Source organism: Vombatus ursinus, unplaced genomic scaffold, assembly GCF_900497805.2.
Source record: "Vombatus ursinus unplaced genomic scaffold, bare-nosed wombat genome assembly UNPS02009205.1, whole genome shotgun sequence".
Classification (NCBI taxonomy): Eukaryota; Metazoa; Chordata; class Mammalia; order Diprotodontia; family Vombatidae; genus Vombatus; species Vombatus ursinus.
Window position 1 is genome coordinate 15,434,919 of NW_020948983.1, and position 13,177 is coordinate 15,448,095.

Genomic DNA, 13,177 nt, shown 5'->3' on the forward strand with positions numbered 1-13,177 from the left:
TCACACAAAAAACTGAGAGGCAAATATGGTATAGGAGGTAGAGTGATGACTTCACTCTCAGGAAACTCTGGGTTTGGAGCTTGCCTCTGACACATACTGACTGTATGGTTTAAAGGGTCACTTAAGAACCCTACTTATAAGGTTCAGCTTTGCAAGAATGCTATGATCCAAGCTGACAGATTCTAGAAGTTTTGACCCTTTTCCCCAGATAGATATGCAGTACTCCAGACAATAGCTGGGGGAAATTGTGTACTTATAGTACACTAGTTAAGATTTCTCAAACTAGCCTTAACCTGGTATGGAGGCCATACTTGTCAACTCCACTGGTCTGTAGCCTGTGTCATCTGTGCCTGATTCTATCTAGGCACCTGGATGTGACCCTGCATATCCTATCACCTCTCAATTCTTGTCCCCTAACATGGTGGTAAGAGTAAAAGGGTTGAGCTAGATAATCCTTCAGCACCTTCCAGCATAACAGTCCTTTGACTATAACCCTTCATAGGTCAATAGGGCTATGTGTGGTAGTTGTTGTCCTCTGTGAATTAAACATAGATGGTGTTGAGAAGGAGGGAGGAGGATGTTAGTAAAAATGTAGTGGGCATGGATTCACAGATTAAAAAAAAAGAGGAAAGTTTTTGTCCTATTCTTTTTCCTAGCTCAAATGAAATTCAATGCTGCAAATCATAGCTAGTTAATCTATAATGGCTTTATCCCCACAATGTAGCAAGTCACTAATCCTAGAATTGCCGAGGGCTTCCAGTGAAAAATATCATCACCTGCTAATCCTAGAGCCTAAGAGTACAATTACACGTTCTAATCTGAGGACTTAAAAAAACAATCCAAATGGAAGTCAAGGCTTCATCTGCATTTAACTGGGCAGGAGGACATGTTTCCATTCTAGGTTGCTTTTATTGACTGGGGTTCTAACTGTATCACTGAATGATAATCTCCTAGAATTTGAAAATTCCTTAAAGATCATCTACTCCAATCTCCCTCCCAGTGTGAGAATATTTTTAATAGCATCCCAACAGGTGGTCATCTATATCCTGTTCGAACACCTCATGTAATGGGGAGTTTACTACCTTATGAAATAGTCCATTTCACTGTTAGAAAATTCTTCCTGTATTGAACTCAAATCTGTTTCCCTGAAACTTGGAACAGTTGGTGCTAGTTTCAACAACATTAAAAAGACCCAATATCTCTTCCCTATAAAAGTTCTTCAAATGTTTGCAGAAAGTGATCATTCTCTCACTAAGTCTATGCTCATCTAGGCTAAACAGACCAAAGTCACTTGCCTAACTGACTTATTCCTTTTACAACATAGCTCTGAGTCTCCTCACCAGCCTAATGATCTTTATCTGTCATACTCTACTTTCTTAATGTGGTACCAATTACTGAACACAATGATTCAGATGTAGTCTGACAAGGTCAGAGTACAAATGGAATATCACTTAAACACCCTTTACTTCTAGTAAAGCAACCTAAATTCACATTTGGAATTGGCAGAGGAGACAGGGGGCTACCATAGGTCCCTGCTGACTCACATTGAGCTTGTGTTCAGCTACCACTTTCAAATACTTTTCACAAGAACATCTATCCAGCTGTCTCTCCTGTCTTGTATTATCTTGTTTCAGAATGCATGTATATGCATGTGTACATATGTATATTTCTGACACTAAATGCTTGAGCAGACTGTACATGCAGCCGGTAATTCCATGAGGTTTCTTACCCCAACTCTCCAGCTTCAGCTAGTCAGAGTTAATTTTTGCCAAGAAATGAACGATAATGGGGAGATTTCCAAATCTTGTCATTTATGTAAAAATAGTTGTTTTCAATTTTTCCTCTTCTTTGAAATGCACCTATAAGGTAAGGACTAAGGGAAGGGAAAAGGGGAAAGAGGAAAAGGATTTATGCTAAAAGCCTGCATTCATTTTTGCTTTTGTTTTCATTTTAGGTTTTTGTTTTTTTGTCACAACAGGCTCCTAGTTAAAAAGATTTCTGCAGTTTCTAACATTGTGCAGGCATGAGATGAGAGCAGGACTTATCTGTCCAAAGGTTCACCATCAATCTTCAAAATCAATCTTGAAATCTTGTAAGAAATCTTTCTAATGAGAAAACTGGTTTTTGGGGTTAGTCAAACATTCCTCCTGCCTCCCAACTAAGTGCAAGGATGTTCTTGGCCATAATGGGAAACAACCTGTTGGGGATAGAAATCTAATTCCATAATAATACAATTAGTATATACCTGTATGTAGAAGTCACCAAGGAAGAGGAAGAGTTTAGGGCCATTTTATATAGAAAGAAAATGAGGCCCAGAGAGATGAATTGACTTGTTGAAGATCATACATGTATTAAGCAAAAGATATGGGATGTGAAATCCCCAAATCTAGTGTGGTACAATGGATCATGCACTAAACCTGAAGTTAAGAAGACCTGAGTTAAAACTGAGCCTCCAACACTTACTAATTATGTGATCCTGGGCAAGTCACAATCTTTCTTTGCCTCATATTCTTCAACTGTAACATGAGGATAATAATAGCACCTATCTCCTAGGGTTGTTGTAAAGATCAAGTGGGATATTGGGTTTTTTCCCCCTACTTAATAGTATTTTTTTCTAATTACATGTTAAGATAGTTTTCAACATTTATTTGTATAAGATTTTGAGCTCCAAACTTTTCTCCCTCCCCTCCTTCTCTCTCCCATTCCAAAGACAGCAAACAATCTGACATAGGTTATACATGTACAGTCATGATAAACATATTCCCAAGTGGGATACTTGTAAAGTGCTTAGCACAGGTCCTGGCACATAGTAAGTACTTCTTTCTTCCTTGCTCCCTTCCCTTCCTTCCTTTCTTCCTCCCTCCCTTCCTTCCTCCCTTCTTTTACTTTTCTTCCTTCCTTCCTTCCTTCCTTCCTTCCTTCCTTCCTTCCTTCCTTCCTTCCTTCTTTTCCTTCCATACCACAGACTGGCTATGTAACTTATCCAAAATGTAGGTCTGGAACCTCTGACTCCTACTCTTTGACTCAGACTATATCCCTTCCTAAAAGGCTTTAACCCAGGGAATATTTTCTCCTGCTTTTATCCCCTGCCTGTCCACTACCACTGCCACCAAGGAAATACAATTCCTCAGACTGCTACACTTCTCTAATTACATTTTATTTTAAACAGTAGATATGGTTTTCTTGTAAGCTTAGTTTCCTGTTTCTTTAACAATGCATTTAAGCATTCCATGGTTCCTGGCAGATTCCAAAAGGTTTAGGGTGTCATGTTGAGAATTAACATGTGCACACTGTCCCTTTAAAATACTGTTCAATTAGGACTCTTTGTGATACACAAAAGTTAATCAGATGGGCTTCAGGATTCATGAAATCCTCAAAGTACATCTTCAGTTGGGATCTATAGACCCCTGCACATAAATGACCTCTCCCAGAGATAAATACCAGAATATCGCAACAGAGACATTCTCCTTTTCTTCTAAAGAAAGAAGGCATCGCAGCCTCACTGCTACACATTAGCATCTCAAGCTTGAAAACAGCAAGGCTGCGTCTCAATTCAGGAAGACATCTGCATTTTAATCTGCTGCTTGAGGATGCTAGTCTCAGCTGTCTCAATCCTTAAACTACAAAAAAGGAAAAGGAAAGAGACCCCTTTTTTAATGGAAAGGTTTGTGAGGTTTGCTTTTGTGGGGAGGGGAAAGGAGAAGTGGAAAGAAATGCTTTATGGCAGATTTTTAAGTGTGGCCTGGGGCATTTTGTCACTTTGTGGCCATTTATTTCTGCGAGGAATAGCAGGGCATCAGGTGGGAGTTTTATGGGCACAAGGAACACTCAGTCACTCAGTCACTTTATGCAAAGTTGTCAACAAGAAGGAGCACCGAAGGACTAGCAGCTTCTCCAAAGATCTGTCGAATGATGAAGAAAATCCATCAATGCTTATGACACATCTTTCCCATATTTCAACTGAGCAAAAAGCAGCCAAGAAGTCTAGAAGCATTTTGATAGCATCGTATCTCTACATGTATTATGTTAGCAATGGTATAGATGTGGGTGCTACCAAGGGACAGAGGGAAGGGGCAAAGCACTCTTCTCCATCCCACCCCCAGATACATGCTATGCATATTCAGTTCAATTTATCACTTTTGGGGCACACATACCACCAGCTGCTTTTCCATACCTAGGCTTGCTTCTATACTAAGCCAAGTGTAGTTCATTCAACATTGCTGGCTTGACTTTAAAAAAAAATGGCATTGAAACATTTAGTGTCATAAAAATAATATATTATTTTTTCAGCCCTACTTTAAAATTTGCAGTTACACCAAAAACCTAAGCCTATAAACTATCTGACATTTGACAAAGTCTTTTTTTTTTATAACATCCACTTGACACTGTGAAAGAATTGTATTTACAATAGCTGTGCTTCCACAAATGTCATTTGAGGACTCCTGGGGAGGGGGTAGCAATAAGCACTTGGTATCGTTATCCAGTTTCCTTGTCAAGAGAAAGAAGGGTTATGTTGAAGTGATTGTTTAAGGTGCAGACATCACACTCAGTTATACATTGAAATATGTCTCTTCCCCCCAACTCTCCCTGCAAAAAAAGCTGCTATTTTATGGATCTGAGTAAGAGAGAAGGGGGAGGGAAAGGGTTTTTGTTTGTTTGTTTTGAATCAAGGTAATTTCAAGGACAGGTCCATGCAAGACAGAATACTAGAAATATCTACTGTGTATGGGACCTAGGGAAGCTGGATGCAGATTCAGCAATAACACTAGTGGGAAGATCACTAAATTATCAGAAGGAAAAAAGATGAATGAATTCATCTGAGGTCTCCTTTTTGCTGTTAAAACACTCCAATCCATTCTGAAACCACTATTGAAAAAGAATATGCCTCCAAAGGTGGACCAGGAATGGAGGCTGGGGGTGGGGAGGTGTCAGAGTGCAGAGAGCACATTCTGAGCATGGAAAACTAGCTATTCAAATTGAAATGATGAAATGCAAATTTTGCTTCAGATGTTTCTCTCTTTATTAAATCGTATCAAAAATCCTAAGAAAACAGACCTGCATATAGGGCATGCTATGTTTACCCACATACACCTTAATTCCCCCCCCCCAAAAGTCAATATTTTGTGTCTTTCTTTTTAAGTTTATATTTTTTGGGGAAATTTAGGTATTTTTTTTTAAATCAAGTTTATTTATATTTTAGTTTCTTTGGTTTGTTTGATGAGGTAGTGCCTAACGAATCAGCATTTGTCTTGGAGTTAGAAGATCTGGGTTTGAATATTACCCCAGACATTTAGTAGCTGTATGACCCACTTAAGCTTTTTGGGGATGAAGGGTTTGGGTTTGATGGCCTCTTTGTTTCCTTCCAGCTCTAAATATAGGGCCCAATAATGGGTTACTCAATTAATGTTTGTTTGCTTTTTAAATTCCCTGGATATATGTCCTGAAGAAATGTGCACACCAGAAGCATTTTCACTCACCTTTTGGTCCAGGCTGTAGGCTAAGATCCAGTCTTCCTGCTGAGGATGGAAAAGCAGGCTCTGAATATAAAAGTTCAGCCGGTACTTTTGGTAGGTTGCACCTTCATCTGAGCTAATCAAAATGCTGCTCTCAATCTCAGGATCACTGAGAAGCATTATCTGATAAATACAAAGGGAAGAAAATAGAGGAGTTAGTAGGGATGATAGTGGAATAAATGCAAGTAATTAAATTATAAATTTTAAGTTATTTATACTTGGACATCCTAGAATAGGGTAAGGTTGGTGGAGCTTCCAAATGAAAATTTGGTGTTATCTTTTTTTTTTTCCTGATCTCCTCCTTTATTGGTACCTAGAACTGAATTAGTGTTCCGGATTGGCTCTGAATGCAAAAGAGTCTAAGTCTTCAACCTAAGTTAGTAAGTATTTACTGAAAGCCCTCTCCTTTTGCTCTTTGCTTTCTGGCTTGTAGCAATCATGTTCTCTGTCCCACTATTTTCAAAATTTCTTCTTTTACATCATTTGAAGACTTCCTCTATTATTCCTTCTTAATATTTATCCTCTAAAGGAAATGCTTCTGGCAAAAAAAAATGTTTCTAATTATGTAGAAGTGTGGCAAGTGCCATAATTTTGCAACTTTAGAGTTATAGTTCACCTTTTGACAACATATATATGTATATACATACACACATATACACACATATGGTTCTTCTTGGTAACAACCCTTCCCCCATAAACAGAAGACATCATCATTAAGTGGCAGTGGTACTTCAGGCATAAGATATGACTCCAAGGCAAATGTTGTCCAAGGTTCATATTAAAACCAAGAAAGCAAATAATCACTCGAGAGCAAGCTATTTAAAGAAATGAACACCTAAGTATAATTTGGTACCAGTTTCATTAATCATTTAATACTTATGATTTATAGTCCTTTGCCCTTTTTAATCCTTTCACGGTTTCAAAAAAAATCTCTGGCATCTTTTCCCTTCGACTTTCTTTGGTGTCAAAAGCCCTAGGCTTGTATGTGACTCCTTAAAATCTATAGGTGAGGCTGAGTTAAAGTCTCAATTGTTTTCTTTATCCTTGTGGATTTCTGATTCTCTGATTCTCTGATTCTGAATTTCAAGTTGGGAAACCTTTAATGGAATTACAGAGGAGTGGGAAAGTTTATGCTTCCCTCCTTATAGAATGGGCAGAGTGGCTGCTTTTCCCCAGATTTATTCATAAGATTTCATTCACTGTTGCCAAGTCAGTGGAGGGGGCTGAGGGGAATGGATGTATATCTTAAAGCAGGATCCAATCAATAGTAGAATGGGGCACTTGGGCTGGATGGAAACTATATTTTAAAATGCATGAATTTAGCATAGTTAGTACTTCCTTATGGGTTATATTGTGGGCAATTAAACCATCTTTTTCCCCTAGTGCATTGAAATTAAACTGTTTATTGTATACAGGTATAAAGATAGCTTCATGCTTCTGGTTTTAATTAGAAGATAAGGCTAACATCATAAACTGGTTTTATTTGATATGACAGTTACAATGCATTTAATAAACTAACACCTCTCCACTCACTAAATATAAATACACATAAAATATAAAGGGAAAATATAAAATCAATCCATTATATGGTTTATTGGAGAACATTTTTTTCATTTCAAGTTCTTTTTGACATTGTCAACAGAATTCAACCACAATTCAACTAGACAAAGTTATTATATTCCTATTATGTAAGAGACATGGTTTTAGTGCAGTCTTTTTAATCCTAGGAGGTGCAGTAGATAGAGCACTGAGCCTGGAGTCAGGAAGATCCAAGTTCAAATCCAGCTTCAGACACTTACTAGCTGTGTGACCCTGGGTAAGTCAACCTCTATTTGCCTCAGTTCCTCATCTGTAAAATGGGGACACAGGAGAAGAAAATGGCAAACCAGTATATTTGCCAAGAAAACCCTACAGACAAAACCCACGGGCTCACATAGAGTCAGGCATGACTTAACAACTGAACAACAACTCCCCACAGAGACTCTTTTAAATATTGTCTACTCAACACCACCACCACCCCTCGCCCAGTACACACACACACACACACACAAAATTGAGGGCATTCAGTGTGAGCTCTCCTCTTCCCATTTCTAAATCCCCTGACAACATTCTACACTCTCTCTTCATTTACACTAGTCGCTGTTAATGAGGTAGCTATTCTTTTCGCCAAAACCAACCCCTCTATACACGTGCCCTTGAATCCAATTTGCTCCTGACTTCTTCAGCAGAATGCCTCCTCAATTACCTCTTCTCTTTCTCTAACCTTCAGTCTTTCTCCATCTGTTGCTTTCTTCTTTATTGCCTTGGTAGTTACCCAACTCTTCCCCATCCTTAAAAACCTTCTTTCAGTAGACCCTTCCATCTTCTTGAACTATCATTCAACATCTCCTCTTTCCTTTTCACAAACTCCTAGAAAAAGCTGTCTACACTCAAGTGCCTCTACTTTCTTTCCTTTCACTCACTTCTTAACCCTTTGGAACCTGGCTTCTAACCTCATCCGTCAACAAAAACCCAATTCCCACGAGGTTAATGGTTCAATTGTAGGGTGTCAGTTATTTCTGTCTTTGTATCACCAACACCTAGCACTGCACCTGACACGCAGGAGATCACATTCATAGATAAAATATATTAAGAGTGAGATATGAAATGAGGAGGGTAAAGGAGAGAATAGACAAAGTAGCCTTATGGATATTTCAAGATGAAGAAAATGCTATAGGCTATGGGGATCAGTGAAAGCTACAGAGAGGAAGCAGCACCTCAGCTGAACCTAGAAAAGAGATAAGGAAGTGGAAAGGTGAAAGTGAGAGAAGGGCATGCATTCCTGGCATAAAAAAATGATTTAAATGTACAGCATGGGAAAATAGTTTTCTTTCTCATGATGAAGAGCTAGGATTCCAGTTTGGCTTTGACATGGAGTGTGCAGGACTAGTAAGGAACCAGTTTGTATTGGATCTTAAATAGCAGGCTAAGGACTATACATTTTATCCTAGAGATAACCAGATGTAAGTGAATGGTTTTGAGCTCAGTAGTAGCACGTTTAGACCTGTGCCTTACTTATATACTTCTATGGGTCTTTGATCTCATCAAAGTAGGACGCAAGGTGGCACAGTGGATAGAGTGCTCTACCTAGAGTCAGGAAGAACCTAAGTTCTAATCCAACCTCAGACACTAGCCATCTAATTGTGAGCAAATCACTTAACCTCTGTCTGCCTCAGTTTGTTCCTCTGTAAAATGGGGATAAAAATAGTACCTACTTCCCAGAGTTGTTGTGAGGATCAAATAAGAAAATATTTTAAAGCACTTAGCAAATCTTAAAAGTGCCATAAAAATGCTAGCAACATTGCTACTGTTATTATTATCAACATCATCATTATTCTCTAATAGTGTAGATCATAAACTATCCACATCCTGTGATCCAAGGGTCTGTTCTGGACCCTCATTTCTTCTTCCTCTATGTTCTATCACTTGTGATATCATCAATTCCCATGAGTTAATGGTTCAATTATCATATATATGCAGGTGATTTGAAAAGAAAATCAATTAGTATTGATTACTTTGATTTATTTTTAGTTTGACTATAAGATTAAACTTCTTTATTTAGGAAAAGCTAGTCCTAATAACTAAGCCAGACTAACATAGATAGCCTCTTAAGTCTATGTTACCTGTAGATTTAGTGAATAGATAGATTGATAAGACTTTATCATTTAGAGGAATAAAATAATCATAAGATCATAAAGTTCAAAAAACTAAGTTTCCTTTTTTAACAGAATGTAAGGTTGACCAAAGGCTAAATTTCCCTTTTCAGCAGAAAGGTTAAGTTCCCCTTTCTGGCACCTGGAGAAAGGTTAGCCAGAGGCTAGGTTCTTCTTTCCAGTCTTAGTGGACAAGCTCCTTTTTTTTTCTTGAGTTATATTCTAAATCCAGTAATGGAATCTTCTAAGGAAAATGGGGGTAGGAGGGAGGTGACTGCTAACTGCTGACCACAAGCTCCTCTTTTCCAGTATACTTTCTGGTTACAAAAGACACCACCTATAAAGAAAGGATGTTTGGGGTAAGATTAAGAAAGCCTTGGAGATGCTACCTAGTAAGGTAACCTGCCTTATTCAACTGAATTATATTCAAAACCAGTTTCTGTAATTTTTTTATTCCTCTTTTTGTTATAAAAATCATCTCTGTAAATCACTCCTTGTGTCTGACCTCTAAGGAGTCAGATGACTTAATTTGATATGCAAATGTTAGGTTTGCAAATTAAATCATAGATGCTCAGTAATTTTTTCCTCAGTTTCCTTTTATTTCAGATAATTAATTTGAACAGTTTACCAGATACACATATGTGCATGTGTCAATTGATAGATAGACGAAGAGATAGACAGACAGACAGATAGTCCCTCCAACTGCTTCTTAGACATCTCAAATTGGATATCCTGTAGACATTTCAAACTCAAAATAACCAAAACAACTCAGTTTCATTCCCCTAAAGCCGTCCACTCTTCTGAACTTTGTTATTACTGTCAAGGGTATCACCATCCTCTCAATCACTCAGACTTACCACCTTAGCATTATGTTCAATTCCATACTCACTCATCACACATAGGAAATCTCTTGTCAAGTTATGCCATTTCCACCTTTACATCTCCCATATCCATCTCCTTATCTCCATTTACGTCTGCCATCCTGACTCAGACCCTCCTAATATCATGCCAGAACTACTGCAGTGGCCTTCTGGTTGATCCCTCTGCCTCAAATCTCTCCCAACTTAAATCCATTCCTCACTCAGTTGTCAAAATGATCTTTGTAAAGCACAAATCTGACCATGTCAATAAATACCAGGTCTACAACCTCCAGGAACAAATATAAAATCCTTTGCTTGTCTAACTTAAAAATAAATTTAATTAAAATCTTTTATCTTTACATTGCCTAAACCTTCCCTTCAGTTCCTCCCTTCCAGAGAGCCATCCTATGTAACAAAGAAATTTTGGCAAGAAAAAAAGAAAAGAACAGAAAAAAATCAGCAAAACTGAACAAATACATTGAAAAAAATCTGACTGTATACACAATATTCCAGACTAGGGACATCCCACCTTTACAAGGGTGTGGGAGGAGGTATCTTCTCATATCTCTTCTTTGGGGCTATGCTTTTCTTGGTAATTTTACAACATTCATTTTCCAATGTTTGGTGGTACTTATTTCCATTTACATTGTTGTAGTTATTGTACATATTATTTTCTTGGCTCTTAGTTCTTTTATATCATTTCAAGTCTTTTTATACTTCTTTGTATTCATCATAGTCATCTTTTTCTTATAGCACAATACTGTTTCATTACATTCATGTATCACAACTTTTTTATTCCCTAGTTTCCAGTTCTTTTGTGCCACAAAAAGTGTTGCTACAAATATTTTGATATATTTGGAGGCATTTTTTTTATAAATGACTTCCTTGGTGTACATGCCTACCAGCAGGATTTCTTAGTCAAAAGGTATATGTTAGTTACTTTCTTTGCCTAATTCCAAATTGCTTTCTGGAATGGTTGCACTAATTCACAGATCCACCAACAATGCATTAGTATATCTCTTTCCACAATGCCTCCAACATTAAATACTTCTGTCTTTTTTTTTAACATCTTCACCAATTTTGTGGGTGTGCAATAAAATTTTTGGTTATTTTGACTTGAATTTCTCCTATTACTAGTTATTTGTAGAATTATTTCATATGGTTGTTTATAGTTTGCAATTCTGTTTTTGAGAACTAACTGTTTATTCATATCCTTTGACTGTTTATTTACTTTACTACTAGGGAATAGCATACCTTTTGGTATATACACACATACACAGACACTTTTATGTTAACTATCTAAATGTCTTGGATACCAAACCTTATCTGTAATAATTGTTACAATGCTTTTTTTAATTCAATCACTTCCCTTTTAATTTGAGACAAATTAATTTTGTTGGTGCAGAAGGTTTTTGGTTTTGTCTCATCAAAATGATCTATTCTATCATTTGTAATTGCCTTTATCTCTTGTTTGGTTTAGAAAAGATCTCCTACCTAGAGTTATATAAGGTATGTGATTTGTTTCTGCTCTAATTTTTTTGTGGCATGATCTTTAATATTCAGATCATGTAACCATTTTGCATTTATTGTGGAATATGATATAAGTTGTTGGTCTAAGCCTACTGTCTTGCTAGACTGCTTCCTAGTTTTCCTAGCAGTTTGTATCAAATGGGGACTTCTCTGTTTGATTTTTAAAGTCCTTCACAACTCATCTCTTCCCTACCATTCCAGTCTTCCTACTCTTCACATTCTTCTATGATCCTTTGTCATTGGCCTTCTTGTTCCTCACACATGGCACTGTCTCGGAACTCTGGGCTTTGTACTGGCTGTGCTTCATGTCTGAGATGCTCCCTTTTCCTCACCTCCTCCTTCTCCCAAAACTCCTCTCAAAACTCACCTTTGGCAGGCAGCCTTTCCAGATGCCTCCCACTGATAATGACTTCCTTCTTAAGTTACCATCCATGATGCCGTCTAATCTCCCCATTAGAATATGAACTCATTGACGGCAGAGACTATATTTTTGCCTCTCTCTGCCTCCTGGTATTTAGCACAGTACATAGTAGACACTTAATAAATGTTTACTGGCTGATTGACTTTGCTTAGCACAGTGCTTAGAATATGTAAGTGTTCAATAAGTGCTTATTGACGGACCAAATGATTATAGCTCTTATCCAAGTCCTTCAGTAAATTCTCCAAGGAGGGTGGGAAACAGGGGTGATTTTATGTGGATACAAATAGAGCAGGCTGGTTGTCCATTAGATATGCCATTGCCAGTCCATCTCCATATCCAATCAGACATCTCCCTCAGATATCTTTTATGCCACTTCTGCATAACACATAATGTGTTGCAGAGGACTCATACCTTCTCTGCTGCCCTGTGGGTGACCCACTACTTTAATTATTTAGAAACTGTATTTGTCCAATGACTCATAGTCTACCGAATCACCAGAAGAACACTGATGTTGAAATGAGTCTTTTGTCAAATCTATGTCTTGGGAAGATTATTTTGTCAGTTATACGAAGGATGGTTGGAGATAGCAGACGATGAAAACATGGAAACCAAATCAAAGTTTATTTCAATATAAAGGCAACTGAGGACAAGGGCTTGAACAAGGGTGGTGCCAATGGGGACAGACATGAGAAATGTCATGAAGACAGAATGGTGGGATTTGGCAGTAGGTTAGAACTGAGTAGGGAGAGAGGAGAGAATCAAAGGTGAATTAATCCAAGGATCCATCTATTCTGTAATAGAGAAAGAAGAATAACTCTGGCAAGTGCTGCATGTATTACATCGACTGCCCTAGGGAGATCAGGAGCCAGAAGTGTCCATCATTCAAAGAGAGTCCAGCTCTTTATATATGAGCTCTGAGCTCTGTCTCAATCTAAGAAGTGATTGTTTTCATGCACTAGCATCAGGGGTGCACAGGGATTATTACTAGGAAGGAAAAAAGGAAACAATAATTTATAAAATAGCTACTATGTGCTGGTACTATGCTAAATGCTTTACAAATTTTTTTCATTTGATTCACACAACAACCCTAGGAACTAGGTGCTGTTATTGTCCCCATTTTAGAGTTGAGGAGACTGAGAAGGATTGAGGTTAAGTAACTTG

At 37.8% G+C, this 13,177-nt stretch overlaps 1 protein-coding gene across 1 annotated transcript in view; it reads right to left on the reverse strand.

Annotated features, from left to right (window-relative positions):
• Positions 1–13,177, reverse strand: part of SORCS3 (sortilin related VPS10 domain containing receptor 3) — a 682,653-nt gene that overhangs the window by 300,991 nt on the left and 368,485 nt on the right. Inside the window, exon 4 of the mRNA XM_027851811.1 lies at positions 5,478–5,636. Within this exon, the coding sequence (XP_027707612.1) occupies positions 5,478–5,636 (159 nt within the window). The remainder of the gene's footprint in view (positions 1–5,477; positions 5,637–13,177) is intronic.